Below are 21281 nucleotides of genomic sequence, written 5' to 3' on the forward strand. Positions count from 1 at the left end.
AGATAAACCTTTGGTTAATTTGATTAAAAAAAAGAAAGAAAACCAAATTACCAGTATCAAAAATGAAAATGGTGAATTTGCCACCAATGAAATAGAAATTAAAGCAATAATTAGGAGCTATTTTGCCCAACTGTATACCAATAAATCTGACAATCTAAATAAAATGGATAAATATTTACAAAAATACAAATTGCCCAGATTAACTGAAGAGGAAATAAAATCCTTAAATAAGTCCGTTTTAGAAAAAGAAATTGAGGGGCAGCTAGGTGGCGCAGTGGATAAAGAACTGGCCCTGGATTCAGGAGGACCTGAGTTCAAATCTGGCCTCAGACACTTCACACTTACTAGCTGTGTGACCCTGGGCAAGTCACTTAACCCTCATTGCTCCGCCAAAAAAAAAGAAAGAAAAAGAAAGTGTTGTGAGCAAGAGTATGTATACTTGGGCAGCTAGGTGGCGCAGTGGATAGAGCATTGGCCTTGGATTCAGGAGAACCTGAGTTCAAATCCAGCCTCAGACACTTGACACTTAACTAGCTGTGTGACCCTGGGCAAGTCACTTAACCCTCATTGCCCTGCAAAAAACAAAAAACAAACAAACAAAGAGTATGTATACTTAAATCTGTATAAATGTGTATGTACATGAATATGTCAGAGGGGAAAGAGTCCCCTTAGCCTGTGTGAGGAGGGGAGGGGGGAGGGGGGAGGGTGTCTGGGCTTGGGGGCTAGAAGAGAGCCAAGATGGGGCCAAGAGGGCAAGTCCAAGTCCTTGCCAGATGAGACGCTGGGCTGGTCCTCCCCACCTCCAGTCTGCCTCTGGCCAGTGTCAGCAACACCTCCCCTACTCCCTACGTTTGAGCTAATCTGGGATCCTGGGGGTGCCCCAGCTTCTCTCCTGCCTAAAGATTATAGTGTCTCCTGCCCTAGAGATGTCTCTGCCCAAGAGAGATTACGGGGACAGGGAAAGGCAGTGTGAAGGCATGAGGAGGAAGATAGGATTCTCACATAAAGTCACACACAATGAAGAATGCTCCCCACCTCCTAACAGAGGGGGGATAGACTCAAGATACTGAATGAGGCACACATTTTTGGATAAGGCCAAATTGGGAATTTGTTTTGTGTGACTACACATATTTCCTTCACTGGGAAGGGGGAGAAAGGAGAGAAAATAAATGCTTGTTCATTGAAAATAATAATTTAAAATTATAAAATAAAATTTAATAGAAATTATACAAACTTTATGATTAATATATAAATTATCATGATATTAAAATTATATCATTCATATCAATTTATTTTATTGTTTTATTGCATTTATTATTTGTAACATTCTAATTTATTGTATAAATTTTATAAATTAAAAATAAGATGAAACTATTTTTAAAATAATCAAAACATTTCTATGGTCACACCTTCAACATCACCTTCACTTTCCGCTCCCCTCTAGCTGAAGCCAAGGGTGGGGTCTGGTCAGGAGTTTTTCCAGGCTGGTCCAGTTCAACCTGACCCGACATAGCAGGAAATGGGGTGGGGGTGGGTGTCAGGCCCTGGGATGGAAAGATGGGCAGGACATGGGGTATTTATGAACAGTTTAAAATTGAACACATGTAAATAATATGTTTGACAGCAAGTGGCAGAGCAGGTCTATTGAGGCTGAGATTGATGGGGACTGGGGGACAGCAGCATCCCCCTCCTCCCCTTCCTGTTTCTATAAAGAGGGCTCCAGCCCTTGATTTCCATGTTTGAATTTCATATAACCCCATCTCCTCCCTCCAGAGCCCTGCCCCAGGCCCCTAGCCCTGTGCAGGAGCAGCAGAAACGTCACAGGTACCACCAAGAGGATCCAACCAACAGTTACCTCCAGGCTGGGCCAGCCCATTGTAAACCAGCAGGGTTCACAGCAGACGGGGCAGGGAAGGGAGTGAGGCTGAGCCTGAAGCTGCCAAACCATTTGTCAGGTAGAGGAGATCACGGGATGACAGATTTAGAGTTGGAGAGGAGACCTCAGAGATCACATGGCGCCGTGGAAAAAGTGGCAGATGTTGGACTCAGAAGACCCGGGCTGGGGCAGAATCCTAGCTGTCCTGCCCACTGTCAGTGTGACCTCGGGCAAGTCACTGTGATTCTCTGTGGCTTGGGTTTCTCACTTATAAAAAGAGTGGAGAGAGCTAGATCCGGGATTCTTAACCTGGGGTTCATGAACTTTTTTTTTTTGTCACTTGTTTCAATAGAATTGATTTCCTTTGTAATCCCATGTATTTCATTTTATGCATTTTGTTTTTTGGGGCAATGAAGATTAAGTGACTTGCCCAGGGTCACACAGCTAGTAAGTGTCAAGTGTCTGAGGTCAAATTTGAACTCAGGTCCTCCTAAATCCAGGGCCGGTGCTTTATCCACTGTGCCACCTAGCTGCCCCCTCATTTTATGGATTTTAAAACATTCTTCTGAGAAGGGGTCCATGGGTTTCACCAGATTACAAAAGAAGGTCACAATACAAATATGGTTAAGAAACTCTGGTAGATGATCTCTAAGTCACTTTCAAATCAAAATCCATGATTTAATCCAACCTCTTCTCTTTCTAGATGAGGAAACTGAGACCCAGAAAATTGTAATGAGTTGTCCAAGATCTTTCAGATACTATGGGTCAAGGCCAGGTCTTCTGACATCAAGTCCAGGTCTCTTTTTTTTTTCTTTCTTTCCCTTTGGAGGCAGTTGAGGTTAAGTGACTTGCCCAGGGTCACACAGCTAGTAAGTCTCAAGTGCCTTGAGGTGGATTTGACCTCAGGTCCTCCTGACTCCAGGGTGGGTGCTATATCCACTGCCCCCCAGGCCTCTTTCTGCTCTATCCTGGTACCCCTCATGTGGGAGAGGAAATTGGCCCAGCCCATGATGGGAGGCAAAGGACATTTTCTCTGGTTCTTGATACTGTGGAAGGTCAAACTGGGATTGTGACTAGGGAACTCTGCCCAGAAAATGAATCCCTGGACAGAGGACAGGAGCATGGACGATGGACAGGAGGAGGGGATGAAAATGACAGATGGGTGATAAATCAACTTCTACCCAAATGGGGAATAACAGCTGAAAGGAAATACCAGCTCCACCCCACTCTAAACCACTTGGGTAGCCACCCCTGCCCTAGATATTAGGCAACAGAACAGTGCCTATGGGCTCAAGCAACATTTTAAAAAGAAGAAAAATAATAAAAACAGAGTTGTTCCACAGGATCACAAAATATGGGGTGGGGAGGTTAGAGTTCATAGATTCAGAGGTGTAAAAGACCTTAGAGGTCATCTAGTCTAATTACCTCATTTTACTGATAGGGAAACTGAGGCACACAGAACAGAAGTGACTTGTCAAACCTCGCCTAGCTAGGTAGAGCCAGGACCAAAACCCAGACCTTAGCCTAGCTCCCAATCCTGTGTTCTTTTCCACTCATCAGCAAGGCAACTTGGAGCTTCATCCCATGACCCTTGAATTAAGAATCTTTTGGCCCTTTGACCAATAGCTCCCAGTGCTAGGCAAATACCCACAGAAATCAAAGACAGAGAGAAGGGTCCCATGTGTGTCAATATATTCGTGACAGTACTTTTTTGTGGTTGCTGAGAACTTGGAACAGAGTAGATACCCATCCACTGGGGACTGACTAAACAAATTGTCGTACAGGAATGTAATGGAATGACATTGGGTTGAAAGAAATGAAGAGAAGGAAGAATTCAGGAAAGTGATAAATGTGCCCCCAAAGAGCATCAATAAAACATTTTAAATAAACAGAAGAAAACATAGACCCAAAAATAAAGCAGTCGTGTTATTATTTTCTGTGTGTATATATATATAATATATGTGTGTATACATGTATATATGTGTACCCACACACATATGCATGTGTGTATACATTGTTGTTGTTCAGTCATGTCCAACACTTCATCACCCCATGGACCATAGAATGCCAATACTGTCCATGGGGTAGTCTTGTCAAAGATACTGGAGTTGTTTGTCATTTCCTTCTCCAGTGGATTAAGGCAAACAGAGGTTAAATGACTTGCCCAGGGTCATGCAGCTAGTAAGTGTCTGAGGTCGGATTTGAACTCAGGTCTTCCTGACTCCAGGCCCAGTTATCTTTTTTTTTAATCATAAAAGTTTTTTATTATTTTCTAGTTACATGTAAAGATAGTTTTCAACATTTGTTTTCATAAGATTTTTCATTCCAAATTTTTCTCCCTTCCTCCCTTCCCTCCCTCCTCCCCAAGACAGAAAGCAATCTGATATGGGTTATATATGTAAAATCACATTAAACATATTTTTGCAATAGTCATGTTGTGAAAGAAGAATCAGAACAAAAGGGGAAAACCTCAAAAAAGAAGAAACAAAAGTAGAACAGTATGGTTTAATCTACATTCAGAATCCACAGTTCTTTTTTTCTGGATGTGGAAAACATTTTCCACCATGAGTTCTTTGGAATTGTCTTGGATCATTGCACTGCTGAGAAGAGCTAAATCTATCACAGCTGGTCATCACACAGTGTTACCGTTACTGTGTACAATGTTCTCCTGGTTCTGCTCACTTCACTCAGCATCAGTCCACTTAAGTCTTTCCAGGTTTTTCTGAAATCTGTTCATCATTTCTTACAGCACAATAGTAATCCATTATATTCATATACCACAACTTATTCAGCCATTCCCCAATTGATCAAGCCCAGCTCTCTATCCCCACCTAGCTGGATCTCTGTGTGTGTATGTATATATACACACATGTATATAAGTACATGAATGGATGTATATATGCACACATTTACATTACATTACAATTCACATTGTATTGTATATCACATCACATCACATCATATCATATCACTAACTTTACTTTACTCCCTCAAATCGTCTCCTCTTCCACAATCACCTTGCTCATGAGCCTTTCCCAAATCGCTCCAGTTCTGGAACCATGAACCATGATTAAATCAATTCTGGGACCACCATTCTTAGATGGGATGTCAAGCTATGTTCCTAAGACACCTTCCTCCCCTAAGACTTTGCATAGCACTGTAACCACCCCTCCCTGGCAAATATTCCTCTATGTGGTTGTCTCCCCATATTGGAAGTAAACTCTTTCAGGACAGGGACTGGCAGTCTTTGCTCTTGTATTCTTATCCCTAGATAGTAGTGGTAAGTGCTTAATAAAAGAATGCTTAAAAACCAAACCATATAATATCAGAAATTCTGTTCCCATATAAACCTTCTTATTTTTTGTAAACGGAAATGTTTGTATTTGTTGATGATTGTTAATTTCATAATAAAAAAGAAAAATTTAATTAAAAATAATTTAGGGAAGTGGGAAGAGTTATATGCAATACGAGATGACCAAATCCAGGAAAACAATATACCCAGTGACTGCAGCCCTCTAAATGGGAAGAATGGAATAACTGAAACAGTGCTGTGCGATTATAATCTTCAATATTGGCAAAAAGGGCAAGAGAATGTACCTTCCTCCCTTCTTTACAGAGGTGGGGGCTTACTGGTATGAAACATTGCATACACTGTCAGACTTCACTGATGGCTTGTTTAGTTTTGCTGAACTGCTTCAATCCTCTTTCTTGATTTATTACACAGGATGGCTCACTGTGTAGGGAGTAGGGTAAACACATACGTGGATGTGAGGGCAATGTAAAAACAAAACAGCAATTCCTTAAAATGTAAGTCTTTTTCTCTGCTGGGAAGATCTTTCTATGACTTCCTCCTTGCTGTAGTAATCAGTCCTAAGTCTGGGAACAAGGCTTCTGCCACTATTTCCAAGCCTGATGCTCTCGTTCCAAAATGGGTGGGTGGGGAAGAGAGGTGAAAGACTTAATGTCTGTTTAGTTGGTTGCTGGAGGAGGGAGTTAATATCCTGTCTCCTAGTTTTCAGGATGGGTGGGAGGGAATTTCTGCCTTCTTTGTAACTCCTTGGTCCCCACATTAAGATGGGCAGCTAGTGCTGGCCCCTATTTCCCACCTGGAAAGAGAGAACTGTAAGTGGGGGACATGAGCTTGGGGACAGAGGCTATCATGCATAGCATAATCCTGAGAAGACAGGCAGAAGTATCAGGTCTTTATCTCTGCCCCCTCCCAGCCATTCCCCTGGAGGGAGGAGCCAACTGGACAGGCCACCCTTGTCCCTTTAAGAGAGGAGAGCGCTCCAGCCCATCCTGACTACTGTGTTCTCCCCCTTATGCTGGCCAAATCCCAATCGGAAAGGAAAAATGAAAGATTGAAAGAGAAAATGAAAGAGCAAAAAGGTCCCTACTTTCTCCTGGGCTCCTGCTGCCCACTCCTCTGATCTCTTTAGCCCAGGGAGCTGCAGCTGCCTGGTAAGCAGGAGAGGGGCATATGTGGGGAGGAGGGTCAGGTGGGGAAAGAGACCAGGAATATTAAGTTTGAAAGTGTGGGCTGAATCCCAAGGAATAGAGAGGCAGGTGATCCAGGACTCCCCAGCCAGGTATTGTGGCAGTTAAGTAAATGAGGATGGGGAAGCTGGACTGGGGGGGGGGGAAGGGGGAAGTGACAATAAGGAGAATAGAGAGAATACAAGATAACCTGGAGAGGGGCTTCGAGGGAAGAGACTGGATGAAGCTGGGGGACAGGGGACACTGGGGAAGATGGCTGGAGGAGGAGGAGGAATGTGAAGGGCACCCTGGTTTGAGACAAGTGTCAATGTCATCATCCTTTGATGTTTTTGTCCCTCTATCCCCCAATCCTGGGCTGGGATTTTTGTTCTTAACGCTATTAGGTTGGGAAAGGGGACTAGGAATGGAAGAGAGGCAAACTATCGAGAGAAAGGGATTCTGGGGCAGTGGTCCACAGCTCTCTGAGCCCTTTCGCTGAAGGCTAAACTAAGCCTAGAAACACCTGGTCTTTCTGGGCTGGTAGGGAGAGGGCAAAGCTTGGGAAGTTCTCAGTGTGTGAGTTGGGGTGGGGTTCGGGGTTGGGGGGTGTGCCTCCCTCTCCAGCCCCTCTAACCAGACTCTCCCACCCCCTGACTCCTCAGAGTGCCCACTGCTGCCATGGGGGAATGGGCCTTTCTGGGCTCTCTGCTGGACTCGGTGCAGCTGCAGTCTCCCCTGGTGGGCCGCCTGTGGCTGGTGGTCATGCTGATTTTCCGAATCCTGGTGCTGGCCACAGTGGGAGGTGCCGTGTTCGAGGATGAGCAGGAGGAGTTCGTGTGTAATACACTGCAGCCCGGGTGTCGCCAGGCCTGCTATGACCGCGCCTTCCCCATCTCCCATTACCGCTTCTGGCTCTTCCACATCCTGCTTCTCTCCGCTCCTCCCGTGCTGTTTGTCATCTACACGATGCACCAGGCCAGCAAGGACCCTGGGCCCCCGGGGGATGGGGAGAGGGAGCAGGAGGAGGGCGGTGGCGGCAGTGGCCACGGCCAGCACCTGGCAGGGCCCCGGGCTCGCCAATGCTACCTGCTGAGCGTGGCCCTGCGTCTGCTGGCTGAGCTGGGCTTCCTGGCGGGGCAGACACTACTGTATGGCTTCCAGGTGGCACCGCATTTTCCCTGCACCCAGACCCCATGCCCCCACACCGTGGACTGCTTTGTCAGCCGGCCCACGGAAAAAACAGTCTTTGTGGTCTTCTACTTTGCCGTGGGGCTTCTCTCCACCCTCCTCAGCGTGGCTGAGCTGCTCCATCTCTTCTGGAAGGGGCGACGGAGTCGGAACAGAGATCCCCTGTGGCCGGGCAAGGGGGGCACGGGGGAGAAAGACAACCACTGCAACCAGCAGCAGGAAGAAGCCCAGAACCTTCTCCTGCCACTCTCCCCCCCGAGACGGGCCCCTCCACTGGGTCCTACTCTGGATGCCCCACCTGCCTATGCCCACAAGCAGCAACAGGGTGGCAGTGAGGGCAGCACCAGCAGGAGCAAGTCCTCCTTGTCCACCGTCAGAGAGGACCTGTCCATCTAAAGGAGGACCCTGCCCCCCAGCTCTAAGATGGGGGATCGGGGTAGGGGAATGAAGATGTGGTGCCCGGCCAACCTCTGCCCTGGAAGATCAAAAGCAGGAAGCACGTGGCCTGGAGGAAAGGATCCTGGATACAAAGCCAGGAAATCTGCATTTAAAGCAGATCTTACCTCTGATGTGCAGTGTGACCTTGAGCCATTCACTTCCCATCCTGGATCTGAGGTTCCCCCTCCATAAAATGACCGGGGAGGGCTATTTAAGGTTCCTTCTAGGTCGGGGCAGCTAGGTGGCGCAGTGGATAGAGCACCAGCCCTGGAGTCAGGAGTACCTGAGTTCAAATCCGGCCTCAGACACAACACTTACTAGCTGTGTGACCCTGGGCAAGTCACTTAACCCCAATTGCCTCACTAAAAAAAAAAAAAAAAATGGTTCCTTCTATGTCTACCGGTCTCTGGTTCTAACTATCCAGCCTCCCCCTGTGAAGTCATCGATCTGAGGTCAGTGGTGGAGAGGGCCAAGAGAGAAGCATCCACACTCCCCAGGGTGCTCCCAGATAGCTCCAGAGGCAGAATGCAAGAACTCAGCTTGCACTGGGGGCTGCAGGACTACTGGAAGTGTGGAAAAGGGGGAGAGACTGGCTAAACAGACTGCTTGTTATCTTGTAGACCACGCAACAGGCAACAATTGTGATTTGTGCTCAGTGTTACTGGACTCTGCATTTCATGTTATGTGACCTCAGGGCTACTGTTCCCAACGGGACTGTGTGCCTGTGTTTCTAACATTGCTCTCAGTGCCTCAAACAGAGCAGGGAGACATCTTTGCTCAGCCCCCAAATTCCAAGGTTCTCATATTTAAGAGCATCCCCTTCTCACATCAGCAAAGGAGGCAAAGCCAGAAGGAAGGTCGGGTACATACCACCTCGGGCTACACAGCGCCCTGTTGAGGCTGCCCAAGATGTTCATTATAACCCACTATTGGGGTTGGGAAACCCATGGTATAATTTTTCCTCTTTGCGACCCCAGTCTAGCTACTTGTTTCTCAGTGCAAATGCACACAGTTGGTCTGTCTGTCCTGTGTGTGTTTTCTTCTCCTTTCTGAATTGTTACCATAAATAGAATACTGTATTTGGAGTCAGAGGCGTCTGACTCTTCCTGACCCTATTTGGGGTTTTCCTGAGAAAGATACTTCAGTGGTTTGCTATTTCCTTCTCCAGCTCATTTTACAGATGAGAACACTGAGGCAAATGGGGTTAAGTGACTTGCCCAGGGTCACATAGCTAGTAAGAGTCTGAGGTCGGATCTGAACTCAGGAAATGGGATTCCCTGACTCCAGGACCAGCATTCCCGTTGCACCACCTAGCTGCCCTCTAGCTGGAATCAGAGGACCTAGGTTCAAATCCCAACTCTACTAATTTTCTTGCCTTGGGCAAGTCACTTTAACTTTAGGCATCAGGAAGCAGTGTGGCATAATAGGAATACTGGACATGGGATTCAGAAAAACCTGGGTTCAAGTCCCACCTTAGATACTTACTAGCTGTGTGACCTTGGGCACATCACTTAACCTCTCTAACCCTCAAGTTTTCTTATCAGCAAAATGAGGGATTTGAACTAGACGGCTTCTAAGGTCCTTTCTAGTTCTAAATCTATCATCTGTCCACACTTGCGTGTGTGCATGGTATGTGACCCAGATCCCGACCCCTTCTACCCACCCGTGACCAAAATCAGGTTACCCAGTCACAGCAGGAAAGGGCTCCCCTCCCCTGCTGCCCTGTGCTGATAAGGGTCCAAACAGGAAGGGGAGGGGAGGAGGCAGAATAACTGGGGGTGGTGGGAGGGGGGACAGGCCTTCCAGGCCAATGCTAACCTCAGGTGGGGAGGGTGAGCAACAGGAAATCATCTGCTCTCTCACCTCCTGGCCTAGTACTGAGGGCACAGACTGAGCCCTTGCCTCTCAGTGTGGGGTGGTGGGAGGCAGGGCCACAAAAGGAACTGGTGGGAGAGAAAGCAGGGGGCAGTGTGCCCTGGGGGGCCTGGGGGAGCCAGTGACTAGCTCAGGATGGCTAGCACCCAGAGGGAGGGAGGAGGAATAAAACCAGAGGCAAGCCAGATGCAGGCTGGTGGGCCGCTGCTGCCATCCGGCGGCTAAGATGGGTAAGAAAGGAGCCCCCAAAGACAGGCCTTGAATAGTAGCAAAAGAGCCTGCCCTTCTCAACCTGGCCCCTGCTCTAGGACAGTCTGAGGCTACTCACTGCTGCTCCCTCCCTTTTCTCACAACAGCAGTAACAACCAGGAGCACAGCAAACAGAGAACTTCTTTGGCCTCCCCGACCCCAGATACATACACTTTCCTAAGCTAAGGTGCTGATGCACTCCAAGAAACCCCCTTTGGCCCTCTCCCACCCCAGTATAGACCGGCCTGTCACTGCAATGAGTATAAGCAGAATTAAGCCCTGCGCAGCCCTCCCCCCACCCCACCCCACCCCAGTTCTTAAGTGAACTGAGTTTCAATTCCTCCACTAACTAGCGGCTCATGACCTTGGACAAGTGACTGGGCCTCTTTGGCCTCAGTTTCTTCCTCTGTAAAAGGAGAGTAGGTCTCTGGGGGCTTCCAGCTCTAACATTCGAGGGTCGCGCCCCTAATCTATTCCCAAGAGTGACTCTGGATCTGCCGTACCAGTCAGTGTTCCTGATGGGACGCTCCAAGCTCCCCTCCATCTCACCCCGGGTGCCCTCACTCCCTGAACACAACCCTATGGGACAGAATGAAAGTCAAACCTGGGCTTAGGGATCCAAGAAGACTGGGCCCAAGGTGGAGAAAGACCTATGGCAGGCTAGGGGGCTAAGTTCTAGCTGGAGAGTGGGCAGGAGAGTTGGGTTCTGATTATATAATCCTGTGATCCCAAGGGCCCCTTCCCCTCCTTCCTTAACTCATCCCTAGGGCAGAGACACTGACCCTAACCGTTCTCCCTCTCACTGTTCCCTGGCACAAGATCTTCATTTCACATACACCATGCCTGCCCCCATTCCCTGCTCAGGCAAAATCAGGCCCTCAAGCTCTGTGCCCCCACTTCCTCAGCCTCCTTTTCCACTTAACCACAAAGCGGACCTCTGGCTCTCATGGGGAAAGGCCACTCCCACCTCTGAACCTCCCAGACTGAGAACCTTGTTTCAACTCTCCGTCCCCACCGGAGCCAGGGCTGGGTCCCTATGAAAGGGTACTTCCTCAGGGAACTTTGGGAGGACGGGGCTACTGCCTTCTTTCTTTCTTTGGCAGCAATTGGGGTTAAGTGACTAGCCCAGGGTCACACAGCTACCGTCTCAGTTTGGATTTGAACTCAGGTCCTCCTGACTCCAAGATCTGTGTCACCTAGCTACTGCCTCCTTTCTCTGAATCCCCCCTGGTCCCTATCTCAGGGTCATAACCAAGAGAAAGGGGTAGGTGGGGAAGATTGAAGGCATATATCTATCCCAGATTCTAGGCAAAGTACTTCACATAGGGACCTGGCCACATTGAATCAATAACTCCCACATTCAGCCCACAAACTTAATGGAAAACCAAGCATTCTGTACAGACTGAGCCCAAATTCTAGGGGCCCAGTCCCCAAAGGACATTTGTGGATATAGGCTGGAGGGAGCAAGGCTCTGAGGCATGTATAGAATAAATATAATTTTATTCTTTATCCAGTAGATCTCAATGGAAAGTTCAACAGTAACAGCTGCACCAGGTTGGGCTCCCTAGGGGCAGAGGAGGGAGCCTGCCCGGAAGTGAGGGGAGCATTGGAGGGGTCCCCACCCTCCCCCCCCAACCACCCCCCAGGCCCCTATGGAGAGGCTGGCAGGGCCAGCTCTCCCAACCCTGGGAGGGAGAGGGAAGAACCCCCCAGCAGATGCCTGCCCTGCAGGGGGGGGACAAGAATAAAGGGAAGGGGGAGATGCAAGGAGGTGAGCAGAGGAGGCCGGGTTGTAAGAGATGTTGACTCAGGAACTCAGGTATCTGTGTCGTCTGCAGTGTGTGGAAGGGGGTGGAGGGGGGGGGCGGGGGCGGGTGTAAGGTGGCCACTGCCCCAGACCACGGTGGGGAAAAATAGGGTTGCTGGTGGCTGTGAGGCTGGGGTGGGAGCAGCAGAGGCCAGTGTCTCTAAGCCTCTGGCTCTCCTCCCCGGCCCCTGTCGCTGTCCAACTCACAGTGGGTACAGGGCAGGGTCCCCAAGGAGAGGAGAGGCCAGATGGGACATGGTGGGGGAGGGGGGAAGGAGGCATCAGCTCTCAGCCGCCTTGTGAGGGGGTGGGGTGTGCATCTTGCCCAGCTCCTCTTGATTTCCCCCCAATCTCTCAGACCAGGACCCTCCAACCCTTGGCGGGGGAGGAAAGAGGGGAGCACCACACAACAGGAGTTAAGGGGGGAGAGGAGGAACAATAAGCCCCTTCCCCAGAACCTCCTTTCTCCCCTGCTCTCTAGGAAAGCCCACACCCAGTGGTTAGGAGTAGAGAGAAGTGGGGTGGGGGCCTGGACCCCTCTTCCCCAGATGGGGAAGTGTTGGCGGTATAGAGAGAGGGTCTGGCTTTAGAGCGGTATTTCACAGTTTGAGAGAGAAAACTGAGGCGAAATGGGCTTGTGGGGGAGAGGAAGGGGTGGGCATAGGAAATAAGAAGGGGGGAGTTGCCTTGAGGTTAGGGTTTTTTTCCCCTCTCCCATTAATCTCCCCTCCCCCTCCCCAGGCTCTGAGCCCAGCTGCCCCCAGGGCAGCACCCCTCCCCCCAATGCACAGCACAGATTCCTTCAGTACAAATGTGCTTAAAATGAAACTTCTTATTTAAAAAAAAAATCAAAACAAAAAAATTAAAATAAAAACAAAACCAGCGGGGGAGGTGGTAATATCTGGGAGGAAAGGGAAGGGGAGGCAGGGCGGGACTCAGTGGGGTATGTACAGGGGAGAAGCCCTGCCCCCCATCACCAACCTGAGGGGATTCCACAGCATGGGGACTCTGCCCCCCCCACCTGAGCCCCCAGACTTCCCCCAGCCTGGGGAGGGGGCGGATGGCTTGCTAGTTTTGAAAATGGTGGGGCCGGAAGCCCCCGGAGTTTGCTGGTGATGAACATGAAGCTGGGGGGTGGAGGGTGGAGTGGAAAGTAGGGGGGTGGTGAGCAAAGAGGCGCCTCCATGAGCATGGCGTTCTCTCCACCAGGCAGGGTCTCACTGCTAGGGCCCAGGCCTGGGATTTGGGAAGAGGGCACCCTTTGGCCCTTGGTCCCACGGCCCAACCCCCACCGTGTCTTGGAGGTCCGTCCAGGACAATGGATGATATCCACTTCAGGCTGAAGTTAGGTCCATCACAGGGACGGAGGGGGCGGAGACTTGGCTCCATCCTTCCCACCTCTTCCATCCTCCCACGCAGACTCCAGGCCCCCAAGAGGTTCAGAGACCTCCTTCAGTCCTGGGAGGGGAGGGTGACGGGAGAGGGGAGACGTGTTTCTTGGTGGTTTCTTTTTGAAGGCAGAGAAAGCCAGGTTGTGGGGTGAGGGCTGTGTCCGTGTTTCCGCAGGGGGGAGAGCTGGGGTTAGGTCAGGGAGAATGGGTGGCTGGGCTGCTTCTGTTGGAGCTGGGGGAGAGGCTGGGGCTGCAGCTGCCCGGTGGCGGGGCCAGGCTGCTCCCACCCCCTTCCCTCCCCCCTCCCCCCTGCTGTCCACTCAGAGTGTCCAGTCCCTCTGAATTCTCCAGCATCTCCTGGATGAGGGGTGGCATAGAGCCCGGGATCTCCATCTTCAGCGTGATCACTCGCTCGGCTCCTAGGAGGGGAGGAGAGAGGGAGGTCACCCACCGACACCACCCCATCCCCGAGGGAGGGTGGAGTCTCCCTCCCCCATTCTTGTTTGTATGTTTCAATGTTTGTTTTGGTCGATGGTTACAATAAAATTTTTAAGGTTACAATAAATTTTTTAAAAGGAGTCTCTCCACCCCCAGGGTACTCAGTGAGGGGGAGGTGTCTATTTGCAACTGGCATTGCCAGAGCAGGAGAAGAGAATGGCTGGGGGGGGGGGCCCGGCGGCTCAGTCCTTCTGAGTAAGGAGAGGGCATCTTGGGCACAGGCAGGCACCCTCCTCACTTAGTGCCCAGCTCCAGGGCCCTGACTGCAGGGGGTCTCACTTGTGAGGAGGGTGAAGGTGTGGGGCTCTGGGCCAGCTGCCTTCCTTACCCTTGGCGCTAATGCTTCGAAGGTCCGTGATCTTCATCAGCATTTTGGGGAACATGTGAGGCCGACTGGGCCGCCGTTTCCTCACATAGACCTTGAGGGCCTCCAGTAGCGGCTCCTGCAGCGTGTCCACTTTGTCTGGCTGTTCCAAGTCCTGCCGGTCTAAGAAGGGAGAGGTGGTGGGGTGAGCCTCCAGCCTCCCTCCCCTTCCCTCTCAAGCGAGAACAAAAATAATAATAATTAATAATAATAATAATAATAATAATGTACTAATCATGCAGTTCCAGCCTTGACCACTGAAGGGCACTGCTGCCCAGGTCTCTGAGCAGAGTCCGGGAGCAGGTGAGGATGGGGGTCATTTTACCTACTGACAGTATCAGTTGTAGAAGAGGACATGTCCCCTTATCTACTGCTCTGTCAACTATAGCTTCCCTTCCCTTCTAAATCCTTGACCTGGTATCTTCAATTGTTTTTTTTCTTTCTGGACTTGTGATTTATTCAGTGTGAAAGAAGTCCCAGAGCGGGGCATCTCTCCCCAGCTGTGCAAACCAGCAACTTTTCTGTGACTTAGCTCAGAGAGCTGTCTTGGCCCACTGAGACTTGGTCACTGTCAGAGCTGAAGAGGGGCCTTCAACCTATGTCCTGCCTGACTCCAAGGCTAGCCCTTTTTCCCTCCACCAGGCTATCCCACACCTGCCATAATTTGTAGGTGGACAATGAAGTGAGACTAGCCACAGTTTAGCAGAGGGGACGATGATAGAGAAGAAATTCACCGTTCTTAGCTGAGATTCTTCCAGACCAGCCGTTCTTGACTGACCTTTTTGTGTGTCCTTGATCCCTCTGGTAATCTAGTGAAGCCTAGGGCTTCATATTATATTATAAATATAATATATAATATGTAATACATATTATATATTATAAATATAATATATAATATGTAATACATATTATATTATGTAACTAACATTGTGGTCCTCAACCTGGGCAGACAAAATTGTTTTCTTGAACATTCTGATTTGGATATAGTTGGGGTTTTTTTGGAATACTATATATTTATATATATATATATATTTTTTTTTAATTTTGTTGAGGCAATTGGGGTTAAGTGACTTGTCCAGGGTCACACAGCCAGTAAGTGTTAAGTGTCTGAGGCCAGATTTGAACTCAGGTCCTCCTGACTCCAGGGCTGGTGCTCTATCCACTGCGCAACCTAGCTGCCCAGAATACTATATATATATATATTTGTGTAGTAAAAAGCATCATTCTGAAATGTGGTCCATCCATTGCTTCCCCAGATTGCCATGGGTGGGTGGGCATCCATAAAAAAGGTTAGGAATCCTTGAATTAGATGGACCGAGAGGACATCACAGGGACCAGAGATGCACCTCTTCCCTGGGGAATCCCCCCAAAGGCTAGGGCTTGTATGGCAGTATTCTGATGGAATCTCAAGAGAGTGTGAAAAGCTACATAAGAATCACCCTGGCTTCATCTGAAAGGCATTATCATAGTATCTCCCCTTCCTCGGCCCCTTCGTGCTATCTTCTATTTTTGTTTCACGTACTCCTGATAGGAGACCCTAGAGGAGGCTTTGGGGACCTGCCCACTCTGCTCCTTGGCTCCTCTCCCACTCTACATCCCCACAGTTCCCTCTGGGTTCCTAAAACCCACCCACCTCCACAGATGAGGCAGATGGCACTGAGGAGCCCGGTCTCAGCATCATCCATCTCCAGTGGCAGCAGCTGGTTGGCGAAGGCAAAGACCAGGTCGGTGAGGGGCCCAAAACCTGCATTGTGCATCTGCGTCCGGTTGAGGGTCAGCCCATCTGAGAAGGTCATTGTGTCCTGTTCTGGTGTGTACCTCGTGCAGATCCGAAGAATCTGAGCAGGGAAAGGTCATACTGGTTCAATATTTTCCTGACACACCTAGGTCCCCTTTAGCCCCTAAGGATTTCATCAAGGGAGTTCAACTTGGTCATCCCCCCGTTTCCAAGCTAAATGAACCCTACCCCAACCCAACTTCCCCAAGTTAAGTACCATTTCCCTGAGGAAGCTTCTGCCAGAGTCTAAAAAGCAATTTCTGCAAGTAAATGTATTTTCCTTTCACAAGAAAGGCAAATAAATGGAAAACAGACTAGCACTGGAAGTATTCTAACTCTTTGAAGACACCCCCTCCCAGACCCCTCTCCTTGTTGGGGACTGGGGAGAACAGGATCATAGGGAAGGTTTCAAATGGAAGGCCAACAGGGAAGACCAGGTTGAGCAGGGCTCCTCACCAGGATGTCCAGACAGGCAGCCTTGAGAAGGGTGATCTGGTCAGCAATGGTCAGAGTGGTGAAGCCGGGAAGCTGCTTGGCAAACTCCACAGTCTTGATGATGCATTTGGTGGACAGTTCACTGAACTTGTCCCAGAGGTCAATATCCAGGGAGACCCGCTGCTCTGAGCTGTTGTTCTATGGGACGGGAAGGAAAGAAAGGAGGCTTGTGACAGGTACCAGCCAACTGCCCCCCAAGGGCTCCCCTACCGATGCCTAACCGCTCAATTGTCCTCAGGACGCACCAAGCTCTGCCCCTGACCCAAAAACCATATTACTGAGGACAGCTGAGGCTGGGCCAACATTGCAACATAGTCAGTGTCTGTTTCCGTCATGCTAACCAAACACTTTCCTCCCTATCCTTGAAGCAGGTGATGTTTCATCAGGCCTAGGCAGCTAGTTGACGGAAGTGAAAAAAAATGCTGGACTTGGAGTCAAGAAGACCTGAATTGGAATTCTGCCTTAGACACATTATCGGTATGATCCTGAGTAATATCACTTAACCTTTCTCTGCCTCAGTTTCCTTATCGGTAAAATGGAGATGATAATAATCACCTACCTTACAAATAAGATAACATGTTGTAAAGTGCTTTGCAAGCTTTAAATCAATATATCAATGTTTATTATTATTATTATTATTATTATTATTATTATCCCTACAGAAGAGACTATAGGCTTAGGATATCAGTCAGTAAACATTTATTAAGCACCTACTATGGGCTGGGCACTGTGGTAAGCACTAGAGATACAAGAAGAAGCAGGACAGTCCCTGCCCTCAAGGAACTGACAATTTACCAAGGAAGACAACAATAATATGTACACTGAGGGAAAGTATTGGAATTAAGAGGGGTTGGGAAAGAGGTCCTGCAGAAGGTGGGATTTTAGCTGGGATATAAAGGAAGCCAGGGAAGTCATGAGGCAGAGATGAGAAAAGTATCCCAGGCACAGGAGCCTAAAGCTTTAAGAGGTGCAGGTGACTTACCTAGGGTCACAGAGCAGATGATAGCAATAACAGCAATATGTATTTCATACTTTAGGATTTGCAAAGGGCTATAATATAGAAGGGAAGTGTGATGCCCTGGGAAAAACACTGCACTTGAAAACAGGAGATAGCTGGGATTATATTGCACCTCTGACCCATCCTAGCTGTGTGACCATGGACCGGTCACTTAGTACTTCTCTTCTCCTAGTAGAAAGATGAGGTGCCCTGGGGATGGTATGGGAGGGGAGGGAGGAGGAGGAGGAGGAGAAGAATACTGAATATACTGGTTTTTTTTAGTTTTTTAGGGTTTTTTTTAGTGAGACAATTGGGGTTAAGTGACTTGCCCAGGGTCACACAGCTAGTAAGTGTTAAGTGTCTGAGGCCACATTTGAACTCAGGTCCTCCTGACTCCAGGGCCAGTGCTCTATCCACTGCGCCACCTAGCTGCCCTTTGGATATACTATTAATGAGGTCTGTGTGCCAGGTGGCTTAGCTTAACTGTTTTTCTTTAACACAAGGAAGGACTCAGTGTAGGGTAGGATAGCACAAAATGACTGTAGTGGGGGGGGGGGCAGCTAGGTGGTACAGTAGATAAAGCACTGGCCCTGGATTCAGGAGGACCTGAGTTCAAATCCAGCCTCAGACACTTGACACTTACTAGCTGTGTGACCCTGGGCAAGTCACTTAATCCCCACTGCCCCCCCCCCCAATGACTGTAGTCAGGCATCAATAGATCTTTTCAAAAAATTTGAAATACCTAGTATTATCAACTTCTCAAGTTGTCAAAACTCAAAGATAACATATGCAAAGCACTTTGCAGAGCCTAAATAAACTGCTATTTAGGGTACCCCAAAAACTTTAGTTCAAATTTAGAACTAGGCCCAAAGGGCTATAAAATGGCATACCCTTTGACTCAGCAATATTGCTTAGTAAGTCTGTATCCCAAAGAGATCAAAGTAAAAGGACCTATATGTACAAAAATATTTATAGCAGCTCTTTTTTTGTGGTGGCTAAGAATTAGAAATTGAGGGGATGTCCATCAATTGGGGAATGGTTGAACAAGTTGTGGTCTATGACTGTCATGGAACACCACTGTGCTGTGGAAATCATGAGGGGGGTGGTTTTAGAAAAACCTGGGAAGACCTAAATGAACTGATGCAAAGTGAAGTGAGCAGAACTGGGAGAACACTGTACCCAGTAACAGCAGCATTGTAATGAAGATCAACTGTGAAAGACTTAGCAACATTGATAGATATAATGATCCACAATTTCAAAGGACCAATGATGAAAAATGCCATCCACCTCTGGAGAGAACTGATCAACTCTGAGTGCAGACTGAAAGATATTTTTTTTCCACTTTATTTTTATTGCCTTAAAAAAAAAAAACATGGCTAATATAGAAATATGCTTTGCATGACTTCACATGTATAATTGATATCATATTGCTTGCCTTCTCAATGGATGGGGGAAGGGCTGGAGGCTGAGAAGGAATTTAGAACTCCAAAGTTTAAAAATGTTCAAAATAAAAAAAAATGTTCAAAATAAATAATAGGGCGTGTGTGTGTGTGTGTGTGTTTGTGTGTGTGTGTGTGTGTGTGTGTGTTTAGGCTTCAGTTTTTTAAAACAGCTAGGCAGAGCAGTCAATAGAGTATCAGGCCTGGAACCAGGAAGATTTGAGTTCAAATACAGACTCAGACACTTTACTAGCTATGTGACCCTGGTCAAGTTGCTTAACCGCCTTTCAGCCTGTTTCCTTATCTATAAAATGGGGATAATAAATGCACCCACCTCCCAGAGTTGTTGTGGGGATTGTTTGTTCATGAGAATATTTGTAAAGAGCTTGGCAGAGTGCCTGGCACATAGTAGGTGCTTAATAAATGTTTATTTCCCTTCCTCTTTTGGTTAAAGGTTAAAACTTCACTAAGATTTTTGGGACACCCTGCATATAAATGTCAGTTGTTATTACTGGGTCTCCCTCCCTGGCCCTGCCCTGCGATTTCATCAACACAGAGATCTCCCAGTATGGAAACCCCCTCCAGCCAACAGCAGGTAAAACTTTACTGACAATGATCTAATATGATTTTCAACAGAACTCTGTTAGACATGGAAACTGAGGCCCTGGCTTGTTGCCTACATCCACACAATCCCTAAGAGTTGGATGCAGGATTTTTTGGACTCTAATCTCCAGCACTCTGTTCTATGCCACCACGCAGAGTACACAGAGCTCCAGAGGCAAGAAGGCAGGGCAGTGGCAAGACTGACCCCTCATGGATGCCTCCAGTGTCCCCATAGCTGGGCCTTGTGGTTGTCCCCCATGCTGCCGATATTCAGCCCCACAGCCCATTCACCTACCCATCTGCCCCATTCCCCCTCTTCCCCAGCCCTTTCGAGGTCTCCATGCCACCATCTCCCCATGCTCCCTGCGCCCTCCCCCTGGGTTCCCATACCGTAGTGTATTTCCCGAGCTGACAGAGGGCAGGAAAGGTTTCCTGATGGGCTTTTCGGACCTTCTCGATCAATTCCTCCACCTCAGGGGTCAGCGTATAGCTCTCAGAACACTCTGCTTTGGGTGTCTCTTTCTTTTTCTTATTCCGATCATTTCTCACGGCTGGAGGAGAGAGAGCAGGGGAGGAGGGTCAGAAGCTGTGTGATGGGTGAGGTCCTTTCATGAGGCCCTGGGCCCCCACCCCAGGGGGCCCCTCATATCTTAAAGGGGGGGATTTCCTTCCCAGGCCAGCACATCTGGGCCAGGCAGAACTGTTATCTCCTTAGCAAAGTCATCTTTGTGAATGCAAACACACACATATAGAGTGAGAAAACTGCTCCTCCAGCCTCAGTGCGCCCTCTCTTCACTTGAGTCAGGAAGCAAGGTTCACATGTGGACATACTATAGGTAGCAATGTTTTGACCGTCTCTTCGAGCCTATAGCATGGCTAGGAATAGGCCCCAGGCATTGCCAAGAGGCATGAGTATGTGTGGGTTTTTGCATCCCCACACTCTGGGCTATGAATTTGTTTGTGCCCATCCATGTCACCTAACTCTGTTCCTCCAAGGTCCCTTGCTTTTCTTTTCCTCTTCTTCCTCCCCCAGGGCCCTCGCACACCTTGAGCCTTGGGCCCCAAAGTGAATGATGCCAAGGGTCCCTCTATCACTTCACCTGAGCAGAGCACCTAAGGGTGACTGGGAGGTGTCAAGAGGAAAGCCTAAAGGAACAGTGATCTCGGGAGGCCCCGAAAAGGAAAGGGAACTGGGCAGGAGGGTGGGAATGGGGGGATCTCTTGGCCCATTAGCCAGGGAGCTGACAAATCACCGTGGGCGCTGAGCCGCACACACCACTCGCCTTTAAAGAAGCGATGGGGTCGTTACCAGCCGATTATCCCCGACACACAATCACTCACAGGGCAGGGACTCAGCCGCTGCTGGGTGGGGGAAGGGGGGAAGGCTGAGGAGGAGATCTTGGAGAGTGAGGGGGATGGGGGGGCTGGCAGTCGAGGGGGGGTTAGGGAGAAAGGAAGGGAGGGGGGAGAAAGAGAGAGAGAGAGGGGGAGAGAGAGGGAGAGAGGAGCTGGCATAATTTGGAGATCACTCATGTCGACTCTGCAAATTCAATAAAGTGCAGAAGAGAGAGAGAGGGCGAGGGTGAGGGAGAGGAAGAGAAAGCGGGGGGATAATTTGGGAAGAGAAAATTGCAGCTGTGACAAGACGTTTATCATTCGGAAGCTTTAATTCTATTGAAATGGCAGCTGCTCAGCTCCAGGGCACAGAGCTCTGGGAAGGCAGGGAGGGAGGAAGGGATGGGGGGGGGGTCCCCATGGCTGCCTGTCCCCAACCTATTCCTTTTTCTCTGAGCACATATATACAACTG

At 48.9% G+C, this 21281-nt stretch overlaps 2 protein-coding genes across 12 annotated transcripts in view; one reads left to right on the forward strand and one right to left on the reverse strand.

Annotated features, from left to right (window-relative positions):
• The first annotated feature begins 7030 nt into the window (after positions 1-7030).
• Positions 7031-8050, forward strand: GJD3 (gap junction protein delta 3). The gene has a single exon (XM_043964174.1). It carries the CDS (start codon positions 7031-7033, stop codon positions 7934-7936), a length of 906 nt encoding a protein of 301 aa, XP_043820109.1. The 3' UTR covers positions 7937-8050.
• Positions 8051-11748: 3698 nt separating this feature from the next.
• Positions 11749-21281, reverse strand: part of RARA (retinoic acid receptor alpha) — a 57285-nt gene continuing 47752 nt past the window's right edge. For all 11 annotated transcript variants that reach the window (XM_043963612.1, XM_043963608.1, XM_043963607.1 and 8 more), the window contains 5 exons: positions 19864-20024; positions 16396-16572; positions 15796-16000; positions 14127-14285; positions 11749-13719 (listed from right to left, as the gene is read on the reverse strand). In XM_043963612.1, coding sequence (XP_043819547.1) covers positions 13496-13719; positions 14127-14285; positions 15796-16000; positions 16396-16572; positions 19864-20024 — 926 coding nt within the window. In that variant the 3' untranslated portion in view covers positions 11749-13495. The remainder of the gene's footprint in view (positions 13720-14126; positions 14286-15795; positions 16001-16395; positions 16573-19863; positions 20025-21281) is intronic.

Source organism: Dromiciops gliroides, chromosome 4 (assembly GCF_019393635.1).
Source record: "Dromiciops gliroides isolate mDroGli1 chromosome 4, mDroGli1.pri, whole genome shotgun sequence".
NCBI lineage: Eukaryota > Metazoa > Chordata > Mammalia > Microbiotheria > Microbiotheriidae > Dromiciops > Dromiciops gliroides.

Excerpts from the sequence above, each read along its gene's own strand:
- GJD3 (XM_043964174.1), top strand. The coding sequence starts at position 7,031 with ATGGGGGAATGGGCCTTTCTGGGCTCTCTGCTGGACTCGGTGCAGCTG.